Source organism: Schistocerca cancellata, chromosome 8 (genome assembly GCF_023864275.1).
Source record: "Schistocerca cancellata isolate TAMUIC-IGC-003103 chromosome 8, iqSchCanc2.1, whole genome shotgun sequence".
Taxonomy (NCBI): Eukaryota; Metazoa; Arthropoda; class Insecta; order Orthoptera; family Acrididae; genus Schistocerca; species Schistocerca cancellata.
This window is the reverse complement of record NC_064633.1, coordinates 78,841,097-78,861,213: the sequence shown is the minus strand read 5'-3', so window position 1 is coordinate 78,861,213 and position 20,117 is coordinate 78,841,097. Positions and strand designations below refer to the sequence as shown.

The 20,117-nt window shown below is 42.9% G+C and overlaps 1 protein-coding gene across 1 annotated transcript in view; it reads right to left on the bottom strand.

The window, feature by feature from the left end:
* The window catches only part of LOC126095372 (merozoite surface antigen 2, allelic form 2-like), a 33,574-nt gene extending 14,661 nt beyond the window's left edge, over window positions 1-18,913 (bottom strand). The window contains exon 1 of the mRNA XM_049910177.1: window positions 18,859-18,913. Within this exon, the coding sequence (XP_049766134.1) occupies window positions 18,859-18,913 (55 nt within the window). The remainder of the gene's footprint in view (window positions 1-18,858) is intronic.
* Window positions 18,914-20,117: the final 1,204 nt, after the last annotated feature.

The window sequence follows — 20,117 nt, the reverse complement described above, 5'->3', positions numbered from 1 at the left end:
AAATCAGGGTCATTATCGCTGTCATCCATCCGAAGATTCAAGAGGGTGATCTTGAACATCCACATCTGTCTCAGATAACACGTCGCATAGCAGGTCCAGCTTTCCCTGCCACGGAGAAACAGTAGCATGCAACAAAAACACGGCATGCAAACACCATGGTACTTTTGAGATTTGAGATACATATTTCATAGATCCAGTATGGCATGACTAGGCATGGATGAGGAACGAGTCAAAGCAGATACAATATAGATATCATACAATACAATACATACTGGTATATTACACATGGTAGATGAATGATTCAAAACTGGTACAATACAATAATATAATCAAGATAATAAACAATACAATACAAAAATACAACAGTGATAAAAAACAATACAGGTAACAATGCCAAAGGAAATAATCTGAATTACAACTCAAATTATTTATTTCTGCTGAAGAGTTCATCTAAAGAGTAGAAACATTTTTCCAGTAGGAATTCCTTTAGCTTTTTTTTAATAGCATTTTCTTTTCTTTTAGACACTTGATTTTTGTACTTGTGTACTTTACCCCTTTTTGTACCAGAGAGAGATTTTTCCGTTCACAGTGCATATCACTTTCCCGTCTTGTGCTATAATGATGGTATGCCTCATTTGTTTCATATTCAGAGGAATTGAGAAGTGTGAAAGCCATGAGTGAGAGGAGATATTGTGACATAGTGGTTAAAATACATAACTGTTTAAAAAGATTGCAACATGAGGTTCTTGGAGGAACACTAATTCGGACAACTTTTTTCTGGCTTACAAAAATTTTTTTTGAAAGTGATGAGTTGCCCCAAAAGATTATTCCATAGCACATCACTGAATGAAAGTAGCCAAAATATGCAGACTTTGATACATTGATGTCTCCAATTTTGGAGATTATTCGGATGACAAATGTCGCTGAGGTAAGCTTTTTTAGTGTTTGCTGTATGTGAAATTCCCAGTTGAACCAGTTATCTATGTGAATGCCTAGGAACTTTGTGCTCTGAACGCTCTGTTAACTGTTGGCGCTCGTGTGCAAAGTTAATCTCTTCTGGGCTTATGTAACTGGATTGGAACTGCATGTAATTTGTTTTACCAAAGTTTATAGCTAGAGAGTTTGCTGTGAACCATTTCAGAGCATTTGCAAGTGCTTGGTTGACATTTAACTCTACATCAGTGGAGGTTTTGCTGGCTGTCACTATACTTGTGTCATCTGCAAACATTGTGATATTGCTAGCACTATTTGAGGGCAGGGGTAGGTCTTAAATATATATATAATAAATAGGAGGTACATTATTTGTAAGTCTAGGGAACAAAGGTGAAAACTTTTTGAAATTCGTTTGGGACCATATTGATGATAAAATAGATAAATGTGCATTCTGGAATAACTTAGATGTGGTTAGTCAAAATTTGTATTCAGATTGGTGGAATGAAGTGCAAGAAGATCTAAGCAGGAATCCAGTAATATATTTTGTGTTCCTTCTGTAATAAGTGATGTTAGTTGTGCTATGGAACCCATTCAGTCTGTTCAATCTTTACCTGACAACATGAGTAACCAAAGTAATGCTATGATACCAGTAAAGTTGATAAAACCCTGACATGATGGCATGGATGTATCATTTGATGAAATTGAAAGTCGTCTTTTTCAAGTGTCTAATAACACAGATGATGATTCAGATTTTGGGTGTCCTTTCATTAAGATTAAGATTGATCAGTGGGAAGGGAACTGTTTTATTGACACAGGTAGCCCAATTTGTGGTATATTTGACCAATTTAGAAACAGTTTTGTGGAAATGTCCATTGCACATGTAAATATAAGAGGAACTACTGATAAACAAAGCAAGTATGTAAAATGTCAAGTATTTTTAACTTTTAGTATAGAGGACAAGACCTATAAACATGGATGCATAATTATACCTAGTCTAGAAGAAAATACACACTATGTCTGTAGATTTATAGGACTATATAACTGTGTCTTGTTTGTCATGAATGTAGTATATAAGATGATGTAATTTATAAGTTCTATCTTATCCATTGACTGAGTTTAAATCTGTCTGTAGGTTCATAAGACTTTATAGCTGTGTTTTGTTTGCCTGGAATTTAGTATGTCAAATGATGTGATTTTTGAAGTTCTGTCTTTTCTACTGACTGAGTTAAAATCTATGATACTCTGTATAATTATGCTCTGTAATAGATTTATGCTTTAGAATTTGATACACATATGCCATGAGACTAAATGAGTAGATCCCTTTGCAGTTTTGAAATGGGACAGTGTTCATAATGTGTGCTGTAAAAATTAGGAATAGGATCTTAGTATATCTGTGTGTATCACTTTGTTAGTTCATTTCTTTTTTATTGCATTTAACTCTGATTATTAATGTTTCATATGTGAACACTTTTTAACTGCACATGACACAAATCCCATATAAACAGACTTTGAAAAATGAATAGGGAGAGCATATCTTTTGTGATGTGGAGAAGTTATTAAACAGCTTATGTCGTACACAAAGCAATGTTTCAGGGTTTGAAGTGAATGCTAGACAGGAAGTTAGCTATCTGCTGAAGTGTGTGATGAGAACTCTAGGGAGGAAACTGAGAGGTGTGGGCAGATCCACTTCCCACACTGCTATATGGTTGTACCCTGCTGAACCAGTCAACTTACAAGAGATCATAGGTGTTGGGTAACGTACTTGAGTGTCTGCCAACTACATTAGTGTTGGGACTGATATTTGTGAACTGTTAGCCAAGACTGCCAAAGACAGTGTTAGTTCACATAAATGTATGTTTTTTCAAATAGTGGAATTAACTTCTCAACACATTATGTAACTTTAAATCTGTGTGTGTGTGTGTGTGTGTTTTTTTTTAATTTTATTTTTATCAATTGTTAATGAATCTTCTAGGCTTTCTGTGTGTAGGTTAGTTTGTATGGACAGTTAGCAAATAGTGGGGAAAACATTTACTAGTATGGACAATACAACAAGATGTATACATGTCTGCATTCATATACTGATTTTGGTCCTCAAGCTACTCAATTATGTCATCATTGAAAGCTATTTATGACTATGTTACCTGTATTTATCCCAAGTATTGCAATACCGTATCTGACTGGAACTTGGGTTAAGGGCAGATTCATACTATACTCTGTTTTGGGTAACTAACATTTTTTGCTCTGTGTGTGTGTGTGTAACATTTTTTGCTGGTTTGTACCCGGTCTGGTTTGGATTCATGGGTCAGTCCCCACAACATAAACTTAGGCCCTAATATTTTTTTATTATTTTGTTCTTTCATGAGTCAACATATCCAAAATACTCTGGTTGATGTGGCTGATTGATTCTGTACTATATTCCTACTCATGGTTGAGTGTATTCATCTCGTCTGTACTCGTCTTCGTGAGTTCTTCAAGTCAGCTCACTCATCGGACACTAGGCTCTGAAATATTTATCTTATGTTTTGAAGGTTTGATTGTATGGAAGTAAACTTACAATTTGTAATTCTAGTAATTTACCTTGTTTCTGTAATTATTTCTATAGGTGAGTGTTGCAATGTTGTAGTGCTGACTTTGTATTATTTGTCTTGTGACAGCATGTTCCACAAAGCTGAAAATCTGAATGCCATGTCCTAATACATGTATAGATTATGACTTGTATAGTAGATACTTTTCTTATGTTTTCTGTAATATGTTATGTATCAGGTCTTTTGGCATCATTTTGTACACTAATTGGCAAATCTTGTAGTGTGTCACAAAATACTGTAAATAAATTGTGTCCAAATTTTGTAATGGGACACACTCTGCTAAAATTATATATATATATATATATATATATATATATATAAAAACAAAGATAATGTGACTTACCAAATGAAAGTGCTGGCAGGTCGACAGACAGACAAACGAACACAAACATACACACAAAATTCAAGCTTTCGCAACAAACTGTTGCCTCATCAGGAAAGAGGGAAGGAGAGGGAAAGACGAAAGGATGTGGGTTTTAAGGGAGAGGGAAAGGAGTCATTCCAGTCCCGGGAGTGGAAAGACTTACCTTAGGGGGAAAAAGGGACGGGTATACACTCGCACACACACCCGTCCCTTTTTCCCCCTAAGGTAAGTCTTTCCACTCCCGGGACTGGAATGACTCCTTTCCCTCTCCCTTAAAACCCACATCCTTTCATCTTTCCCTCTTTCCTGATGAGGCAACAGTTTGTTGCGAAAGCTTGAATTTTGTGTGTATGTTTGTGTTCGTTTGTCTGTCTGTCGACCTGCCAGCACTTTCATTTGGTAAGTCACATCATCTTTGTTTTTAGGTATATTTTTCCTTCGTGGAATGTTTCCTTCTATTATAACTATATATATATATATATATAAAAAGAAAGATAATGAGACTTACCAAACAAAAGCGCTGGCAGGTCGATAGACACACAAACAAACACAAACATACACACAAAATTCGAGCTTTCGCAACCCCTGGTTGCTTCGTCAGGAAAGAGGGAAGGAGAGGGAAAGACGAAAGGATGTGGGTTTTAAGGGAGAGGGTAAGGAGTCATTCCAATCCCAGGAGCGGAAAGACTTACCTTAGGGGGAAAAAAGGACAAGTATACACTCCCACACACACACACATATCCATCCGCACATACACAGACACAAGCAGACATTTGTAAAGGCAAAGAGTTTGGGCAGAGATGTCAGTCGAGGTGGTAGTAAATAGGCAAAGATGTTGTTCAAAGACAGGTGAGGTATGATTGGCGGCAACTTGAAATTAGCGGAGGTTGAGGCCTGGCGGATAACGAGAAGAGAGGATATACTGAAGGGCAAGTTCCCATCTCCGTAGTTCTGACAGGTTGGTGTTAGTGGGAAGACTCTACATAACCCGGACGGTGTAACACTGTGCCAAGATGTGCTGGCCGTGCACCAAGGCATGTTTAGCCACAGGGTGATTCTCCTTACCAACAAACACTGTCTGCCTGTGTCCATTCTTGCGAATGGACAGTTTGTTGCTGGTCATTCTCACATAGGCAGGTCAGTTGGTAAATCATGTGGGTGCTTTCACACGTGGCTCTGCCTTTGATCTAGTACACATTCCGGGTTACAGGACGGGAGTAGGTGGTGGTGGGAGGGTGCATGGGACAGGTTTTACACCGGGGGCAGTTACAAGGGTAGGAGCCAGAGGGTAGGGAAGGTGGTTTGGGGATTTTATAGGGATGAACTAAGAGGTTACGAAGGTTAGGTGGATGGCAGAAAGACACTCTTGGTGGAGTGGGGAGGATTTCATGAAGGATGGATCACATTTCAGGGCAGGATTTGAGGAAGTCATATCCCTGCTGGAGAGCCACATTGAGAGTCTGATCCAGTCCCGGAAAGTATCCTGTCACAAGTGGGGCACTTTTGGGGTTCTTCTGTTGGAGGTCCTGGGTTTGAGGAGATGAGGAAGTGGCTCTGGTTTTTTGCTTCTGTACCAGGTCGTGAGGGTAGTTGCGGGATGCAAAAGCTGTTTTCAGGTTGTTGGTGTAATGGTTCAGGGATTCCGGACTGGAGCAGATTCGTTTGCCACGAAGACCTAGGCTGTAGGGAAGGGACCGTTTGATGTGGAATGGGTGGCAGCTGTCATAATGGAGGTACTGTTGCTTGTTGGTGGGTTTGATGTGGACAGACGTGTGAAGCTGGCCATTGGACAGGTGGAGGTCAACGTCAAGGAAAGTGGCATGGGATTTGGAGTAGGACCAGGTGAGTCTGATGGAACCAAAGGAGATGAAGTTGGAGAGGAAATACTCGAGTTGTTCTTCACTGTGAGTCCAGATCATGAAAATGTCATCAATAAATCTGTACCAAACTTTGGGTTGGCCGGCCTGGGTAGCCAAGAAGGCTTCCTCTAAGCGACCCATGAATAGGTTGGCGTACGAGGGGGCCATCCTGGTACCCATGGCTGTTCCCTTTAATTGTTAGTATGTCTGACCTTCGAAAGTGAAGAAGTTGTGGGTTAGGATGAAGCTGGCTAAGGTAATGAGGAAAGAGGTTTTAGGTAGGGTGGCAGGTGATCGGCGTGAAAGGAAGTGCTCCATCGCAGCGAGGCCCTGGACAAGCGGAATATTTGTGTATAAGGAAGTGGCATCAATGGTTACAAGGATGGTTTCTGGGGGTAACAGACTGAGTAAGGATTCCAGGCGTTTGAGAAAGTGGTTGGTGTCTTTGATGAAGGATGGGAGACTGCATGTAATGGGTTGAAGGTGTTGATCTACGTAGGCAGAGATACGTTCTGCGGGGGCTTGGTAACCAGCTACAATGGGACGGCCGGGATGATTGGGTTTGTGAATTTTAGGAAGAAGGTAGGGGTGCGGGGCATTGGTGGGGTCAGGAAGCCTCTGTACTTCTGCCTCGACTGACATGCCCAAACTCTTTGCCTTTACAAGTGTCTGTGTATGTGCGGATGGATATGTGTGTGTGTGTGTGTGTGTGGGGGGGGGGGGGGGAGTGTGTACCTGTCCTTCTTTCCCCCTAAGGTAAGTCTTTCCGCTCCCAGGATTGGAATGACTCCTCCCCTCTCCCTTAAAACCCACATACCTTCGTCTTTCCCTCTCCTTCCTTCTTTCCTGATGAAGCAACCATTTGTTGTGAAAGCTTGAATTTTGTATATATGTTTGTGTGTCTATCGACCTGCCAGAACTTTCGTTTGGTAAGTCACATCATCTTTGTTTTTAGATATATTTTTCCAACGTGGAATGCTTCCATCTATTATATTCATATCATTAATTTGAACCCAACAATTACGTTTGTTATTGTCACTGTTGCATTTCGAAATATTCCCTGTCATCTTATTTTCTCTTTCTGTTTTGTCCCTCCTATATATACTCAATAATACATAACCCACTTCCAAACCATAACCAAAAAAATTTTTTCCGCTTTCAACACTACCGCTGGTATAAAATCCACCGTTTCCAGTTCACAAACAGTTCCTTTCACCTATTAAACAGCCATTTCGGCTAGTTCTAATAACTTTCACCTTTTTTTTTTCTATTTCCGTTTTTCCCACATCACTGATCTTTTTTAGCCGCTTCCCACAGGTTTTAACGTCATTACTTCTTTGTCATATAATCGTTAGCCTCATTTTCACAATCTGCCACCACAAAACCACTCCTTTTAATACATTTACATTCAGTTTTTTCGAAATTTTCCCGAATTGCTCCACCCTTTAACGTGTTTTGGTGGCAACACAACCACCTAACCTTTGTGCACATCATTGTCTTCCAACCCAAGTTCACCACAGGATCAACATAGCCCAGCTATAACCAACACTTTTTTGCCTCTTTTCACACCAGATCTCCAGTTGCTTTCCAGTTCACCTTTATCTCTCCCCATATATTTTTATTTTCATTTTAGCCTCATGTTACACTTTCCACCTTCTAATACCATGTCACCCTCACACCACCCCCACAACGACCCCATTAAGTTTTATTTACCTTCCCTCTGCAAAAAAGCCTTCGCCCTAGCCAGATTACACTCCCATATTTTATTTTCTCAGGCTTGTCTGACATTTGGCATTACTCCCAAAGGCCTCACACTTAAAGTTCCCATCTCTGGCTGTAACCCTTCTTTCCATCAGTCCCTATACCAAGTTGAAACTGAACAATCCATTGCCCTCTCACACCTAATCCTTCACCTACACATCCACTCAGCCAATCAACACACCTGTCAACTCCTATCCTTAATAAAAGTCCTCAGTCTTTCCTCTCCCACATCCACACCGGCTATTCAGAGCATCCTCCTACAGGCCAACTGCAAATTAGAACAGCGTGCCACCCTCCACCCCAAAAAACTATCCAATCTCCTGGTTTCCCACCTCTGGAAAGGCAAGTCACTCTCCCCTCACAACCTTTCCAGCAAACCTCAACCTCCTCTCATTGCACACAAACCCAGTCTCTCCCATCTGCTCAATCTCCCACTTCCAGCTCCACTCCCCCCAAAACCTCAAAATTCCAATCAACACAATCTGGAACCATAACACCCTAATCCAGTAGTTAACCTTTCCTCCAAATCTCTCTCCCAATCCGAAACCTCTGTCCTATCCAAAGGCCTCACCTTCAGCCCCACTCCCAGATTCAACCAAACAGCCCTTGTCAAAGATTTACTGTCCTACACCCGTACTCTCTGCTGGAAATATCACTTTGCCATGAAGAAAAATGATCCTAATCCTACTCCTAATGATCCAACTCCCCAAGACACTATCCAAATTGAACCCTTCCTGGAACAGTTCCGTCCTCTGTCACAGGGGGACCCACCTCCTCTTCCTCAAAATCACCCTCTCCTAACCTTCCAGGAATTTCTGACTTCCAGCCTTGCCTCTCAATCCTTCTTAAAAAACCTTAATCCTACTCCCATCATCACCACTGCTGAAGCCCAGGCTATCCGTGATCTGAAGGCTGACCAATCCATCGTCATTCTTCCGGCGGACAAGGGTTCCGTGACTGTGGTACTTGATCGTCGTGAGTATGTGGCTGAGGGACTGCGTCAGCTTTCAGACAACACTACATACAAAGTTTGCCAAGGTAATCCCATTCCCGATGTCCAGGCGGAGCTTCAAGGAATCCTCAGAACCTTAGGCCCCCTACAAAACCTTTCACCTGACTCCATCAACCTCCTGACCCCACCAACACCCTGCACCCCTACCTTCTACCTTCTTCCTAAAATTCACAAACCCAATCATCCCGGCCGTCCCATTGTAGCTGGTTACCACGCCCCCGCAGAAAGTATCTCTACCTACGTAGATCAACACCTTCAACCCATTACATGCAGTCTCCCGTCCTTCATCAAAGACACCAACCACTTTCTCGAACGCCTCGAATCCTTACCCAGTCTGTTACCCCCGGAAACCATCCTTGTAACCATAGATGCCACTTCCTTATACACAAATATTCTGTACGTCCAGGGCCTCGCTGCGATGGAGCACTCCCTTTCATGCCGACCACCTGCCACCCTACCTAAAACCTCTTTCCTCATTACCTTAGCCAGCTTCATCCTAACCCACAACTTCTTCACTTTCAAAGGCCAGACATACCAACAATTAAAGGGAACAGCCATGGGTACCAGGATGGCCCCCTCGTACGCCAACCTATTCATGGGTTGCTTAGAGGAAGCCTTCTTGGTTACCCAGGCCTGCCAACCCAAAATTTGAAGAACAACTCCAGAATTTCCTCTCCAACTTCAACTCCTTTGGTTCCATCAGATTCACCTGGTCCTACTCCAAATCCCATGCCACTTTCCTTGACGTTGACCTCCACCTGTCCAATGGCCAGCTTCACACGCCCGTCCACATCTTACACACCAACAAACAACAGTACGTCCATTATGACAGCTGCCACCCATTCCACATCAAACGGTCCCTTCCCTACAGCCTAGGTCTTCGTGGCAAACTAATCTGTTCCAGTCCGGAATCCCTGAACCATTACACCAACAACCTGAAAACAGCGTTTGCATCCCGCAACTACCCTCCCGACCTGGTACAGAAGCAAATAACCAGAGCCACTTCTTCATCTCCTCAAACCCAGAATGTCCCACAGAAGAACCCCAAAAATGCCCCACTTGTGACAGGATACTTTCTGGGACTGGATCAGACTCTGAATGTGGCTCTCCAGCAGGGATACGACTTCCTCAAATCCTGCCCTGAAATGAAATCCATCCTTCACGAAATTCTCCCCACTCCACCTAGAGTGTCTTTCCGCCATCCACCTAACCTTCGTAACCTCTTAGTTCATCCCTATGAAATCCCCAAACCACCTTCCCTACCCTCTGGCTCCTACCCTTGTAACCACCCCCGGTGTAAAACCTGTCCCATGCACCCTCCCACCACCACCTATTCCAGTCCTGTAACCCGGAAGGTGTACACGATCAAAGGCAGAGCCACGTGTGAAAGCACCCACATGATTTACCAACTGACCTGCCTACACTGTGAAGCGTTCTATATGGGAATGACCAGCAACAAACTGTCCATTCGCAAGAATGGACACAGGCAGACATTGTTTGTTGGTAATGAGGATCACCCTGTGGCTAAACATGCCTTGGTGCACGGCCAGCACATCTTGGCACAGTGTTACACCGTCCGGGTTATCTGGATACTTCCTGCTAACACCAGCCTGTCAGAACTCCGGAGATGGGAACATGCTGCCCTTCAGTATATCCTCTCTTCTCGTTATCCGCTATGCCTCAATCTCTGCTAATTTCTAGTTTCAATTTGCCGCCGCTCATACCTCACCTGTCTTTCAACAACATCTTTGCCTCTGTCCTTCTGCCTCGACTGACACCTCTGCCCAAACTCTTTGCCTTTACAAATGTCTGCTTGTGTCTGTGTATGTGCGGATGGATATGTGTGTGTGTGTGCGAGTGTATACCTGTCGTTTTTTCCCCCTAAGGTCTTTCCGCTCCTGGGATTGGAATGACTCCTTACCCTCTCCCTTAAAACCCACATCCTTTCATTTTTCCTTCTCCTTCGCTCTTTCCTGATGAAGCAACCGTTTGTTGCGAAAGCTTGAATTTTGTGTGTACGTTTTAGTTTTTAGATATATTTTTCCCACGTGGAATGTTGCCCTCTATTATATCCATATCATTAATTTGAACCCAACAATTTCGTTTGCTATTGTCACTGTTGCATTTCGAAATCTTTTCTGTTGTCTTATTTTCTATTTTTGTTTTTGCCACTAGTTTCACTTTGTATTCACCTTCCCTTTTTTACCGTAATCTACTATGTAATTTTATCCTGCCTAAATATACTCAATAATATGTAACTCACTTCCAAACCATAACCAAAAATATTTTTTTTCCACTTTCAACACTACCGCTGCTATAAAATCCACCGTTTCCAGGTCACAAACAGTTCCTTTCACCTATTAAATAGCCATTTCGGCTAGTTCTAATAACTTTCGCTTTATTTCCATTTTTCCCACATCACTGATAATTTTTAGCCGCTTCCCACAGGTTTTAACATCATTATTTCTTCGACAGACGATTGTTAGCCTCATTTTCATAATCTGGCACCACAAAACAACTCCTTTTAATACATTTACACGCAGTTTTTTCGAAATTTTCCTGAATTTCTCCACCCTTTAACGTGTTTTGGCGGCAACACGACCACCTAATCATTGTGCACATCGTTGTCTACCAACCTAAGTTCACCACAGGATCAACATAGCCCAGCTTTAACCAGGTCTGCTTGTGTCTGTGTATGTGCGGTTGGATATGGGTTTGTGTGCGAGTGTATACCTGTCCGTTTTCCCCCCTAAGGTAAGTCTTTCCACTCCCGGGATTGGAATGACCCCTTACCCTCTCCCTTAAAACCCACATCCTTTCGTCTTTTCCTCTCCTTCCCTCTTTCCTGATGAAGCAACCGTTGGTTGCTAAAGCTTGAATTTTGTGTGTATGTTTGTGTTTGTTTGTGTATCTATCGACCTGCCAGCGCTTTCGTTTGGTAAGTCACATCATCTTTGTTTTTAGATACATTTTTCCCACGTGCAATGTTTCCCTCTAATATATATATATATATACACTCCTGGAAATTGAAATAAGAACACCGTGAATTCATTGTGCCAGGAAGGGGAAACTTTATTGACACATTCCTGGGGTCAGATACATCACATGATCACACTGACAGAACCACAGGCACAGACACAGGCAACAGAGCATGCACAATGTCGGCACTAGTACAGTGTATATCCACCTTTCGCAGCAATGCAGGCTGCTATTCTCCCATGGAGACGATCGTAGAGATGCTGGATGTAGTCCTGTGGAACGGCTTGCCATGCCATTTCCACCTGGCGCCTCAGTTGGACCAGCGTTCGTGCTGGACGTGCAGACCGCGTGAGACGACGCTTCATCCAGTCCCAAACATGCTCAATGGGGGACAGATCCGGAGATCTTGCTGGCCAGGGTAGTTGACTTACACCTTCTAGAGCACGTTGGGTGGCACGGGATACATGCGGACGTGCATTGTCCTGTTGGAACAGCAAGTTCCCTAGCCGGTCTAGGAATGGTAGAACGATGGGTTCGATGAAGGTTTGGATGTACCGTGCACTATTCAGTGTCCCCTCGACGATCACCAGTGGTGTACAGCCAGTGTAGGAGATCGCTCCCCACACCATGATGCCGGGTGTTGGCCCTGTGTGCCTCGGTTGTATGCAGTCCTGATTGTGGCGCTCACCTGCATGGCGCCAAACACGCATACGACCATCATTGGCACCAAGGCAGAAGCGACTCTCATCGCTGAAGACGACACGTCTCCATTCGTCCCTCCATTCACGTCTGTCGCGACACCACTGGAGGCAGGCTGCACGATGTTGGGGCGTGAGCGGAAGGTGGCCTAACGGTGTGCGGGACCGTAGCCCAGCTTCATGGAGACGGTTGCGAATGGTCCTCGCCGATACCCCAGGAGCAACAGTGTCCCTAATTTGCTGGGAAGTGGCGGTACGGTCCCCTACGGCACTGCGTAGGATCCTACGGTCTTGGCGTGCATCCGAGCGTCGCTGCAGTCCGGTCCCAGGTCGACGGGCACGAGCACCTTCCGCCGACCACTGGCGACAACATCGATGTACTGTGGAGACCTCACACCCCACGTGTTGAGCAATTCGGCGGTACATCCACCCGGCCTCCCGCATGCCCACTATACGCCCTCGCTCAAAGTCCGTCAACTGCACATACGGTTCACGTCCACGCTGTCGCGGCATGCTACCAGTGTTAAAGACTGCGATGGAGCTCCGTATGCCATGGCAAACTGGCTGACACTGACAGCGGCGGTGCACAAATGCTGCGCAGCTAGCGCCATTCGACGGCCAACACCGCGGTTCCTGGTGTCCGCTGTGCCGTGCGTGTGATCATTGCTTGTACAGCTCTCTCGCAGTGTCCGGAGCAAGTATGGTGGGTCTGACACACCGGTGTCAATGTGTTCTTTTTTCCATTTCCAGGAGTGTCTGTGTATATATATATATATAATGCTTGCAGACATGTCTGCTTGTGTCTGAGTATGTGCGGATGGATATGTGTGTGTGTGCGAGTGTATACCTGTCCTTTTTTCCTCCTAAGGTAAGTCTTTCCGCTCCCAGGATTGGAATGACTCCTTACCCTCTCCCTTAAAACCCACATCCTCTCGTCTTTCCCTCTCCTTCCCTCTTTCCTGACGAAGCAACCGTTTGTTGCGAAAGCTTGAATTTTATGTGTATGTTTGTGTGTCTATCGACCTGCCAGCGCTTTTCTTTGGTAAGTCTCATCATCTTTCTTTTATATATATATGTCTGTATATGTGTGTGTGTGCGAGTGTATACCCGTCCCTTTTCCCCCTAAGGTAAGTCTTTCCGCTCCCGGGACTGGAATGACTCCTTACCCTCTACCTTAAAACCCACATCCTTTCGTCTTTCCCTCTCCTTCCCTCTTTCCTGATGAGGCAACAGTTTGTTGCGAAAGCTTGAATTTTGTGTGTATGTTTGTGTGTCTGTCGACCTGCCAGCACTTTCATTTGGTAAATCACATCATCATCTTTGTTTTTAGGTATATTTTTCCTACTTGGAATGTTTCCTTCTATTATTCTATTATAAGCCTATCATTAATTTGAACCCAACAATTACGTTTGTTATTGTCGCTGTTGCATTTCGAAATCTTTCCTGTCGTCTTATTTTCTCTTTCCGTTTTTACCAGTAGTCTCACTTTGTATTCCCCTTCCCCTTTTACCGTAATCTACTATTCAATTTTATCCCGCCTATATATGCTCAATAATAAGTAACCCACTTCCAAACCATAACCAAAAAAATTTTTATTTTCCGCTTTCAACACTACCGCTAACCGTTTCTAGTTCAATAACAGCTGCTTTCACGTATTAAACATCCATTTAGGCTAGTTCTAATAATTTTCACTTTATTTCCACTTCCGTTTTTCGCACACCACTGATCATTTTAGCCGCTCCCCACAGGTTTTAACGTCATTATTTCTTCGTCAGACTATTGTTTGCCCCAGTTTCGTAAGCTTTCACCACAACACCACTCCTTTTTAATACGTTTTTTCGAAATTTTCCGGAATTTTTCCGTCCTTTAACGTGATTTAGCAGCAACACAACCACCTAACCTTTATGCACATCGCTGTCTACCAACCCAAGTTCACCACAGGATCAACTTAACCAACACTTTTTCGCCTTTTTTCATACCAGATCTCCAGTTGCTTCCTAGTTCACCTTTATCTCTCCCCATATATTTCTATCTTTCATTTTCATTTCAACCTCATGTTAAACTGTCCACCTTCTAATACCATGTCACCCTCACAACAGGTGTCTGTATATGTGTGGATGGATATGTGTGTGTGTGCGAGTGTATACCCGTCCCTTTTTCCCCCTAAGGTAAGTCTTTCCGCTCCCGGGACTGGAATGACCTCTTACCCTCTCCCTTAAAACACACATCCTTTCGTCTTTCCCTCTCCTTCCCTCTTTCCTGATGAGGCAACAGTTTGTTGCGAAAGCTTGAATTTTGTGTGTATGTTTGTGTTCGTTTGTGTGTGTGTCGACCTGCCAGCACTTTCATTTGGTAAGTCACATCATCTTTGTTTTATATATATATATATATATATATATATATATATATATATATATATATATATATATATATATATATATATATATATATATATATATATAGAGGGAAACATTCCACGTGGGAAAAATATATCTAAAAAGAAAGATGATGAGACTTACCAAACAAAAGCGCTGGCAGGTCAATAGACACACAAACATACACACAAAATTCAAGCTTTCGCAACGGGAAGGGGATGGGGAATCCAAAAATGATGGCCATGTGTGGTTGCACAAAACTGAGCTGAGGGTGAGTGGTAATTCGGGCACTGCATCCAGCCAAGCAGGCAGCAAGCAAATGCCTCTGCCCAAAAGCAGATCAGGAACCACGCCTTTTTCAGGGTTTTTAAGAAAAATGCAGAAACTCCCCAAGTTTTCCAGAACAAAAAATTCTCTGAGTTTTCCCAGTATTCCATGATGTGGGGCACCCCAGTTTTCTGTTATATATGTAATGAATGCAAATACCATGGTTACACATAGCTGTCAAATTCTTATTCATGCAGTATTTCCCTTAGAGTGTTATGGGCAATTGGTTATGATGTGTTCTACTCCATCACCTAGTGTAATGTATGTCCAAACTTTACCTTCCAAATAATTTGTGGTTGCTTTTCTTGAGGTTAAGTGCTTAAGCAGATCTGCTATGCAGTGCCACTGGACCATGCCATGTGATTCCTTCACTATTTGCAGTTGGGATGGGTAATGAGAGAGAGCTCTGATCTGTTCAAATTACTAAATGATGTAAAGACTTTTATGATAAGTCTTCTATATTGCAATCACAATACCTTCTCTATACAACTCCTTTTGCGATTGCAGGTGATACAGATCGCTATTATGTCGTAACTCACAACAGATTATAGCATTTATGTGTACTGCTTTGACATTAGAGACCCAATGGCATTTCTCAAGTATTTTTCATTTGTTTTTTGTCATTTACATTATCACCAGCAATTTTTTGCTCCTGGCTTCCAAGGCTCCACCAAGCCATGACGCCAAAGTATAAGCAGGCCTCCACAGCAGCTGGGGATGCCATTTCACAGTTGTGCCTTGTTGACATGCTGGATTCGTTTTGCATCCATCTGCACTTACATCAAATTAGTGCATGCACAGTGTAACTTTCCACATTTAAAACTACCTAAAACTACGTTTTGAGTTTCTGTGAACACCTTTATCAGCCTACGTGGTTAAAAATTATTATTCTGTGGGATCACCATGTTACATCACAGATTCCCCCTACTCAGATGAAAGCTGCCATGAAACTCAACTTACATGACTGATTACAACAACACTAAAGAACCACAGTTTTCACTTTCATTCGGTTATTTTATCTTTTGCAGACTTAATGTCCCTTAAGGCCAAACACCTTTTTATTTTTGAGAGGGAAAAAGATCTCCTTTGGTAATTAAACTTGCTTAGACAAAAAGTAAAGTCATACTTAACACACTGTGATCCAAATATCAAATATTGTTGTGTGTCCAAACAACTGTACCTTCATTCATTACATTCTATAATCTAGTAAATTATTTTCCATTTTGCATTTTATTGTATGGGACTTCTATGTACATGGTTTCCTTTTAGTAGAGAAGAGTATGAGAAATAGTTGAACTGTTTGATCAGGCTGTATCATGATTACTCAAATGTGACAGCCTTTTCTTTGTTTTGCAGTTATTCATCACCAGAGTTTAAGTTTCTCAAACTTACTGAGATAGAAAAATGATTGCATTCATCTTTATCATAAGGAATTACATGGCTGGGATTCTAATTTACAACACTTTCATCAATTTCAAATCTCTTGCTAAGTCAAACATGTGCAGAAACATGCAAAGCATCATTAGAGCCCAGCTAAGTCTATTAGCCTTCAACAATTTTGGGGAACATTCCAGAAGTGAAATTTCCTGGCAGATTAAAACTGTGTGCCCGACCGAGACTCGAACTCGGGACCTTTGCCTTTCGCGGGCAAGTGCTCTACCAACTGAGCTACCGAAGCACGACTCACGCCCGGTACTCACAGCTTTACTTCTGCCAGTACCTCGTCTCCTACCTCCCAAACTTTACAGAAGCTCTCCTGCGAAACTTGCAGAACTAGCACTCCTGAAAGAAAGGATATTGCGGAGACATGGCTTAGCCACAGCCTGGGGGATGTTTCCAGAATGAGATTTTCACTCTGCAGTGGAGTGTGCGTTGATATGAAACTTCCTGGCAGATTAAAACTGTGTGCCCGACCGAGACTCGAACTCGGGACCTTTGCCTTTCGTGGGCAAGTGCTCTACCAACTGAGCTACCGAAACACGACTCACGCCCGGTACTCACAGCTTTACTTCTGCCAGTACCTCGTCTCCTACCTTCCAAACTTTACAGAAGCTCTCCTGCGAAACTTGCAGAACTAGCACTCCTGAAAGAAAGGATATTGCGGAGACATGGCTTAGCCACAGCCTTGGGGATGTTTCCAGAATGGAAACATTCCAGAAGTGTGATTAACAGCCACTATACGGCTTCCTACCTCTGAAATAGCTGCACTTACAAATTATTCCTTGGGCAGATACTGTGTAAACACGTTTTTATCTCTTCAGTGTCAGTCTCCACCTACATAAAAAAAATGGTTCACTTCATTCCTTCTGCTATGCCCCAAAAAAGTCTGATGTGCGAACTGTGAATTTTGTACAAGTTTTATTCCTATGCAGGGCCAGGCAGTAGAGGCCAGCCTGGCTGATGGGTTAATCAAGTAAGTCACTGCACAGTTTGTTGATATTGCAACAAACATTTCAGGCAGGCGGGAGTTTGTCAGTGATTGAGCACAGAGAACAACTAACACATTATAATAAAGAGTCAGGTAATACTTTGAAACTCTGGCACTTGCTTGCTACTGAGAAATTCACATGTTGCAAATTTAACTGGGCCTAGGAATCTGTGCTTGGGACAAAGCGAGCTAGGAAAAGCTGACAGGACAAGTACAATGAAGCAAACTTACTCATCCCCTTCCAATAGGACTATGTCAAAAGCATAGCTGTAAGCGTATAAATAATTGAGCTTAGGGGCTCAAAACATTCACTTGTGCCACCATTATCTCTGCATCCTGAACCAGAGAGAATGATGTGCTATTGAGTTACAGAAAAACCATCACATGTCCTTGGCACTGGAAACTGGTTGGCAACCTACCACCAATTGAGTTTCTGTGAACACCTTTATCAGCCTACGTGGTTAAAAATCATTATTCTGTGGGATAACCATGTTACATCACAGATTCCCCCTACTCATGAGGTTTCCAGCATGAGGCACATCATAACAGTGGTGTTGCAGCTGTGGAGCTTTGAGCAAGTTTTGCTGATGTGGGGAGCTGGGGTACAGCCAGCCGCATCCTCTGAGGGACTTCGGCCAACGGACTGAAAGCTGTCCACGACCTGGCTGTGCAAGGCACGCCCTCATGTGGCCTCCTAACCGTCACTGGTCGTCATCCTGGTCTGCCTCTAAGGGTTAACCAGGACACTGTTGCTTGGCATCAGGACATCTGCCATCACCTAGTGCATCCCAGTGTATGACATGGAGATAATGAGTTCACATGGGGATGTTTAGGTGGCATGACTCTGGAGGGTCTGGGTGACGCATGCTCGTCTTTGCGGCTGGCGTCATACGTGTGCTTTTGCAGCAGCCATCTTGACACAGGACAACATCACAGGGTGTGATCAGAGTGTCAGAGCATTTTGCAGTTTGCTGTGGTTGCAAGCTCACAGTGTTGCCCTGAGGTGGCCTGGAGTGCTGTACAAGGCTGTGTGATTGAACGTCTTTGGATTGCTGTCGAGCAGTAAGATTGGGTACTTTAGGAAATTACATACAAGCAATGGTACTTCACATATCTTCAGTTCGGCAGTATCGACTCAGCACCATGGGATATGATGATTCTCATTTTGTTTATGTTTAATTCAGTATTTCTTACCAGTTATTAGATCTAATTTGTGAAGTACTACATAGAGTATGTTTATGGTTACATTTGCAAAGCCATGTGAAACCCTGGATTTATTGCTGTTTCAGGATAATGGAAGACATGATAATCTAGTACCAGTAAGGTGTCAGTCAGTTCTGCAATCTCGCAGGGCAAGTATTGCTGTGCATTAATGCTGTAGCAGCCACGTTTTACATGTAGATGTTTGAGCATTTGGCTCATGATTGTTCAGTGTAGATGGGTGGTGATACACAGGAAAAAGTAATTTATAAGGTTTTTTAAATGTATTAGTGGGTTATTTGTGTTTCTGGTATTAATTACAGTAGAAGGAAAGTACACAAAATGGTAGAAACACTTGCTGCTGCTGCTGCTGCTACTTCTACAGAGCCCATTGCTACTCTAACAGAACAACTGCACGTGTTTCAGAGGAAATTTTTTATCAAAAGCAGCAACACGGGGATCTCTTTGTACATTTGAGGCATTGGTAGTTGGTCAGGTTTGATCACCACCTGAGTCTGGGGAATGTAAGACAGAGTTGGGGGTAGCATTTTATTCTTTTGTGTAAAAAAAACAGAAGATGTGTCAGTTTTCTATAAAAATGTTACAATTACTGCTCCAATGAGCCATTGGGTGGGTAACTTTTGTTTAACAGGGGAAGCCAATCTTGAGACCTGCAATAAAGCACAGCTATGCCAACTCTACCAAAAAAGGAATAGCATATGGTTTATTGAAGATGATCAGTACTTTGAAGTGTAATAAGCCAATGGAAGTATTTTCAGACAGGATTCACAAAGTCAGTACAAAGACCTACAGTGGCGGTCGAAATAATAGAGCCACCTCTATTGACGAGATTAAGAACTAGGATATCTATTAGTACGCGAAATCGCCACGAGTGCCGTGTTGTCAGTCCCTTGTAGACAACATCAGGGAAGACGTTGCTGCTATCTTTAGTCGTCCGAAAGGAAGCGTTTGAGCTAGACGTGTGACAAGAGGCATAAAGGTAAGAATCTTATGGGTCAAAATAATAGAGCCGCTTTACACATGTGCCTTTAAATTGATTTTTATGCAGTTGTTTTGTATGTAAATTGACGTGTGGTTTTGTTTACATTCGTCTAGATGGGCAGAGCAAAGCATACCAGTGAAGACGAGCGTATAGTAATGTTCCGGATGTTCAAAAGTGGGATGTCCATGAATAAAATAGCCAATGTCTTGCACGTTTCGCGAAAACGAGTCCAGAACGCCATGAGACGGTCAAAACAAACAAAGCCGCAGGTGGAGAACAGGGGGCGACCTCGTGTAACTACTCCTCGCGTAGACAGACTCATCACTAGGGAAGTGAAGAAAGACCCATTTTTGTCAACACCACGACTGAAAGCCATTTTGTTTAGCGACGAACATGATGTTCAACCATCAACCTCAACGATTCAAAGACGACTGAGATCTGCAAAATTGAATGGGCGCATTGCAAGAAAGAAGCCACATGTTTCACAAGCTAATGTTCGGAAAAGGTTAGCCTTTGCCCGGAGAAATGAACAAAAACCTAATACTTGGTGGAGGAACATCCTTTGGTCCGATGAATCCAAGTTTAATAGGTTT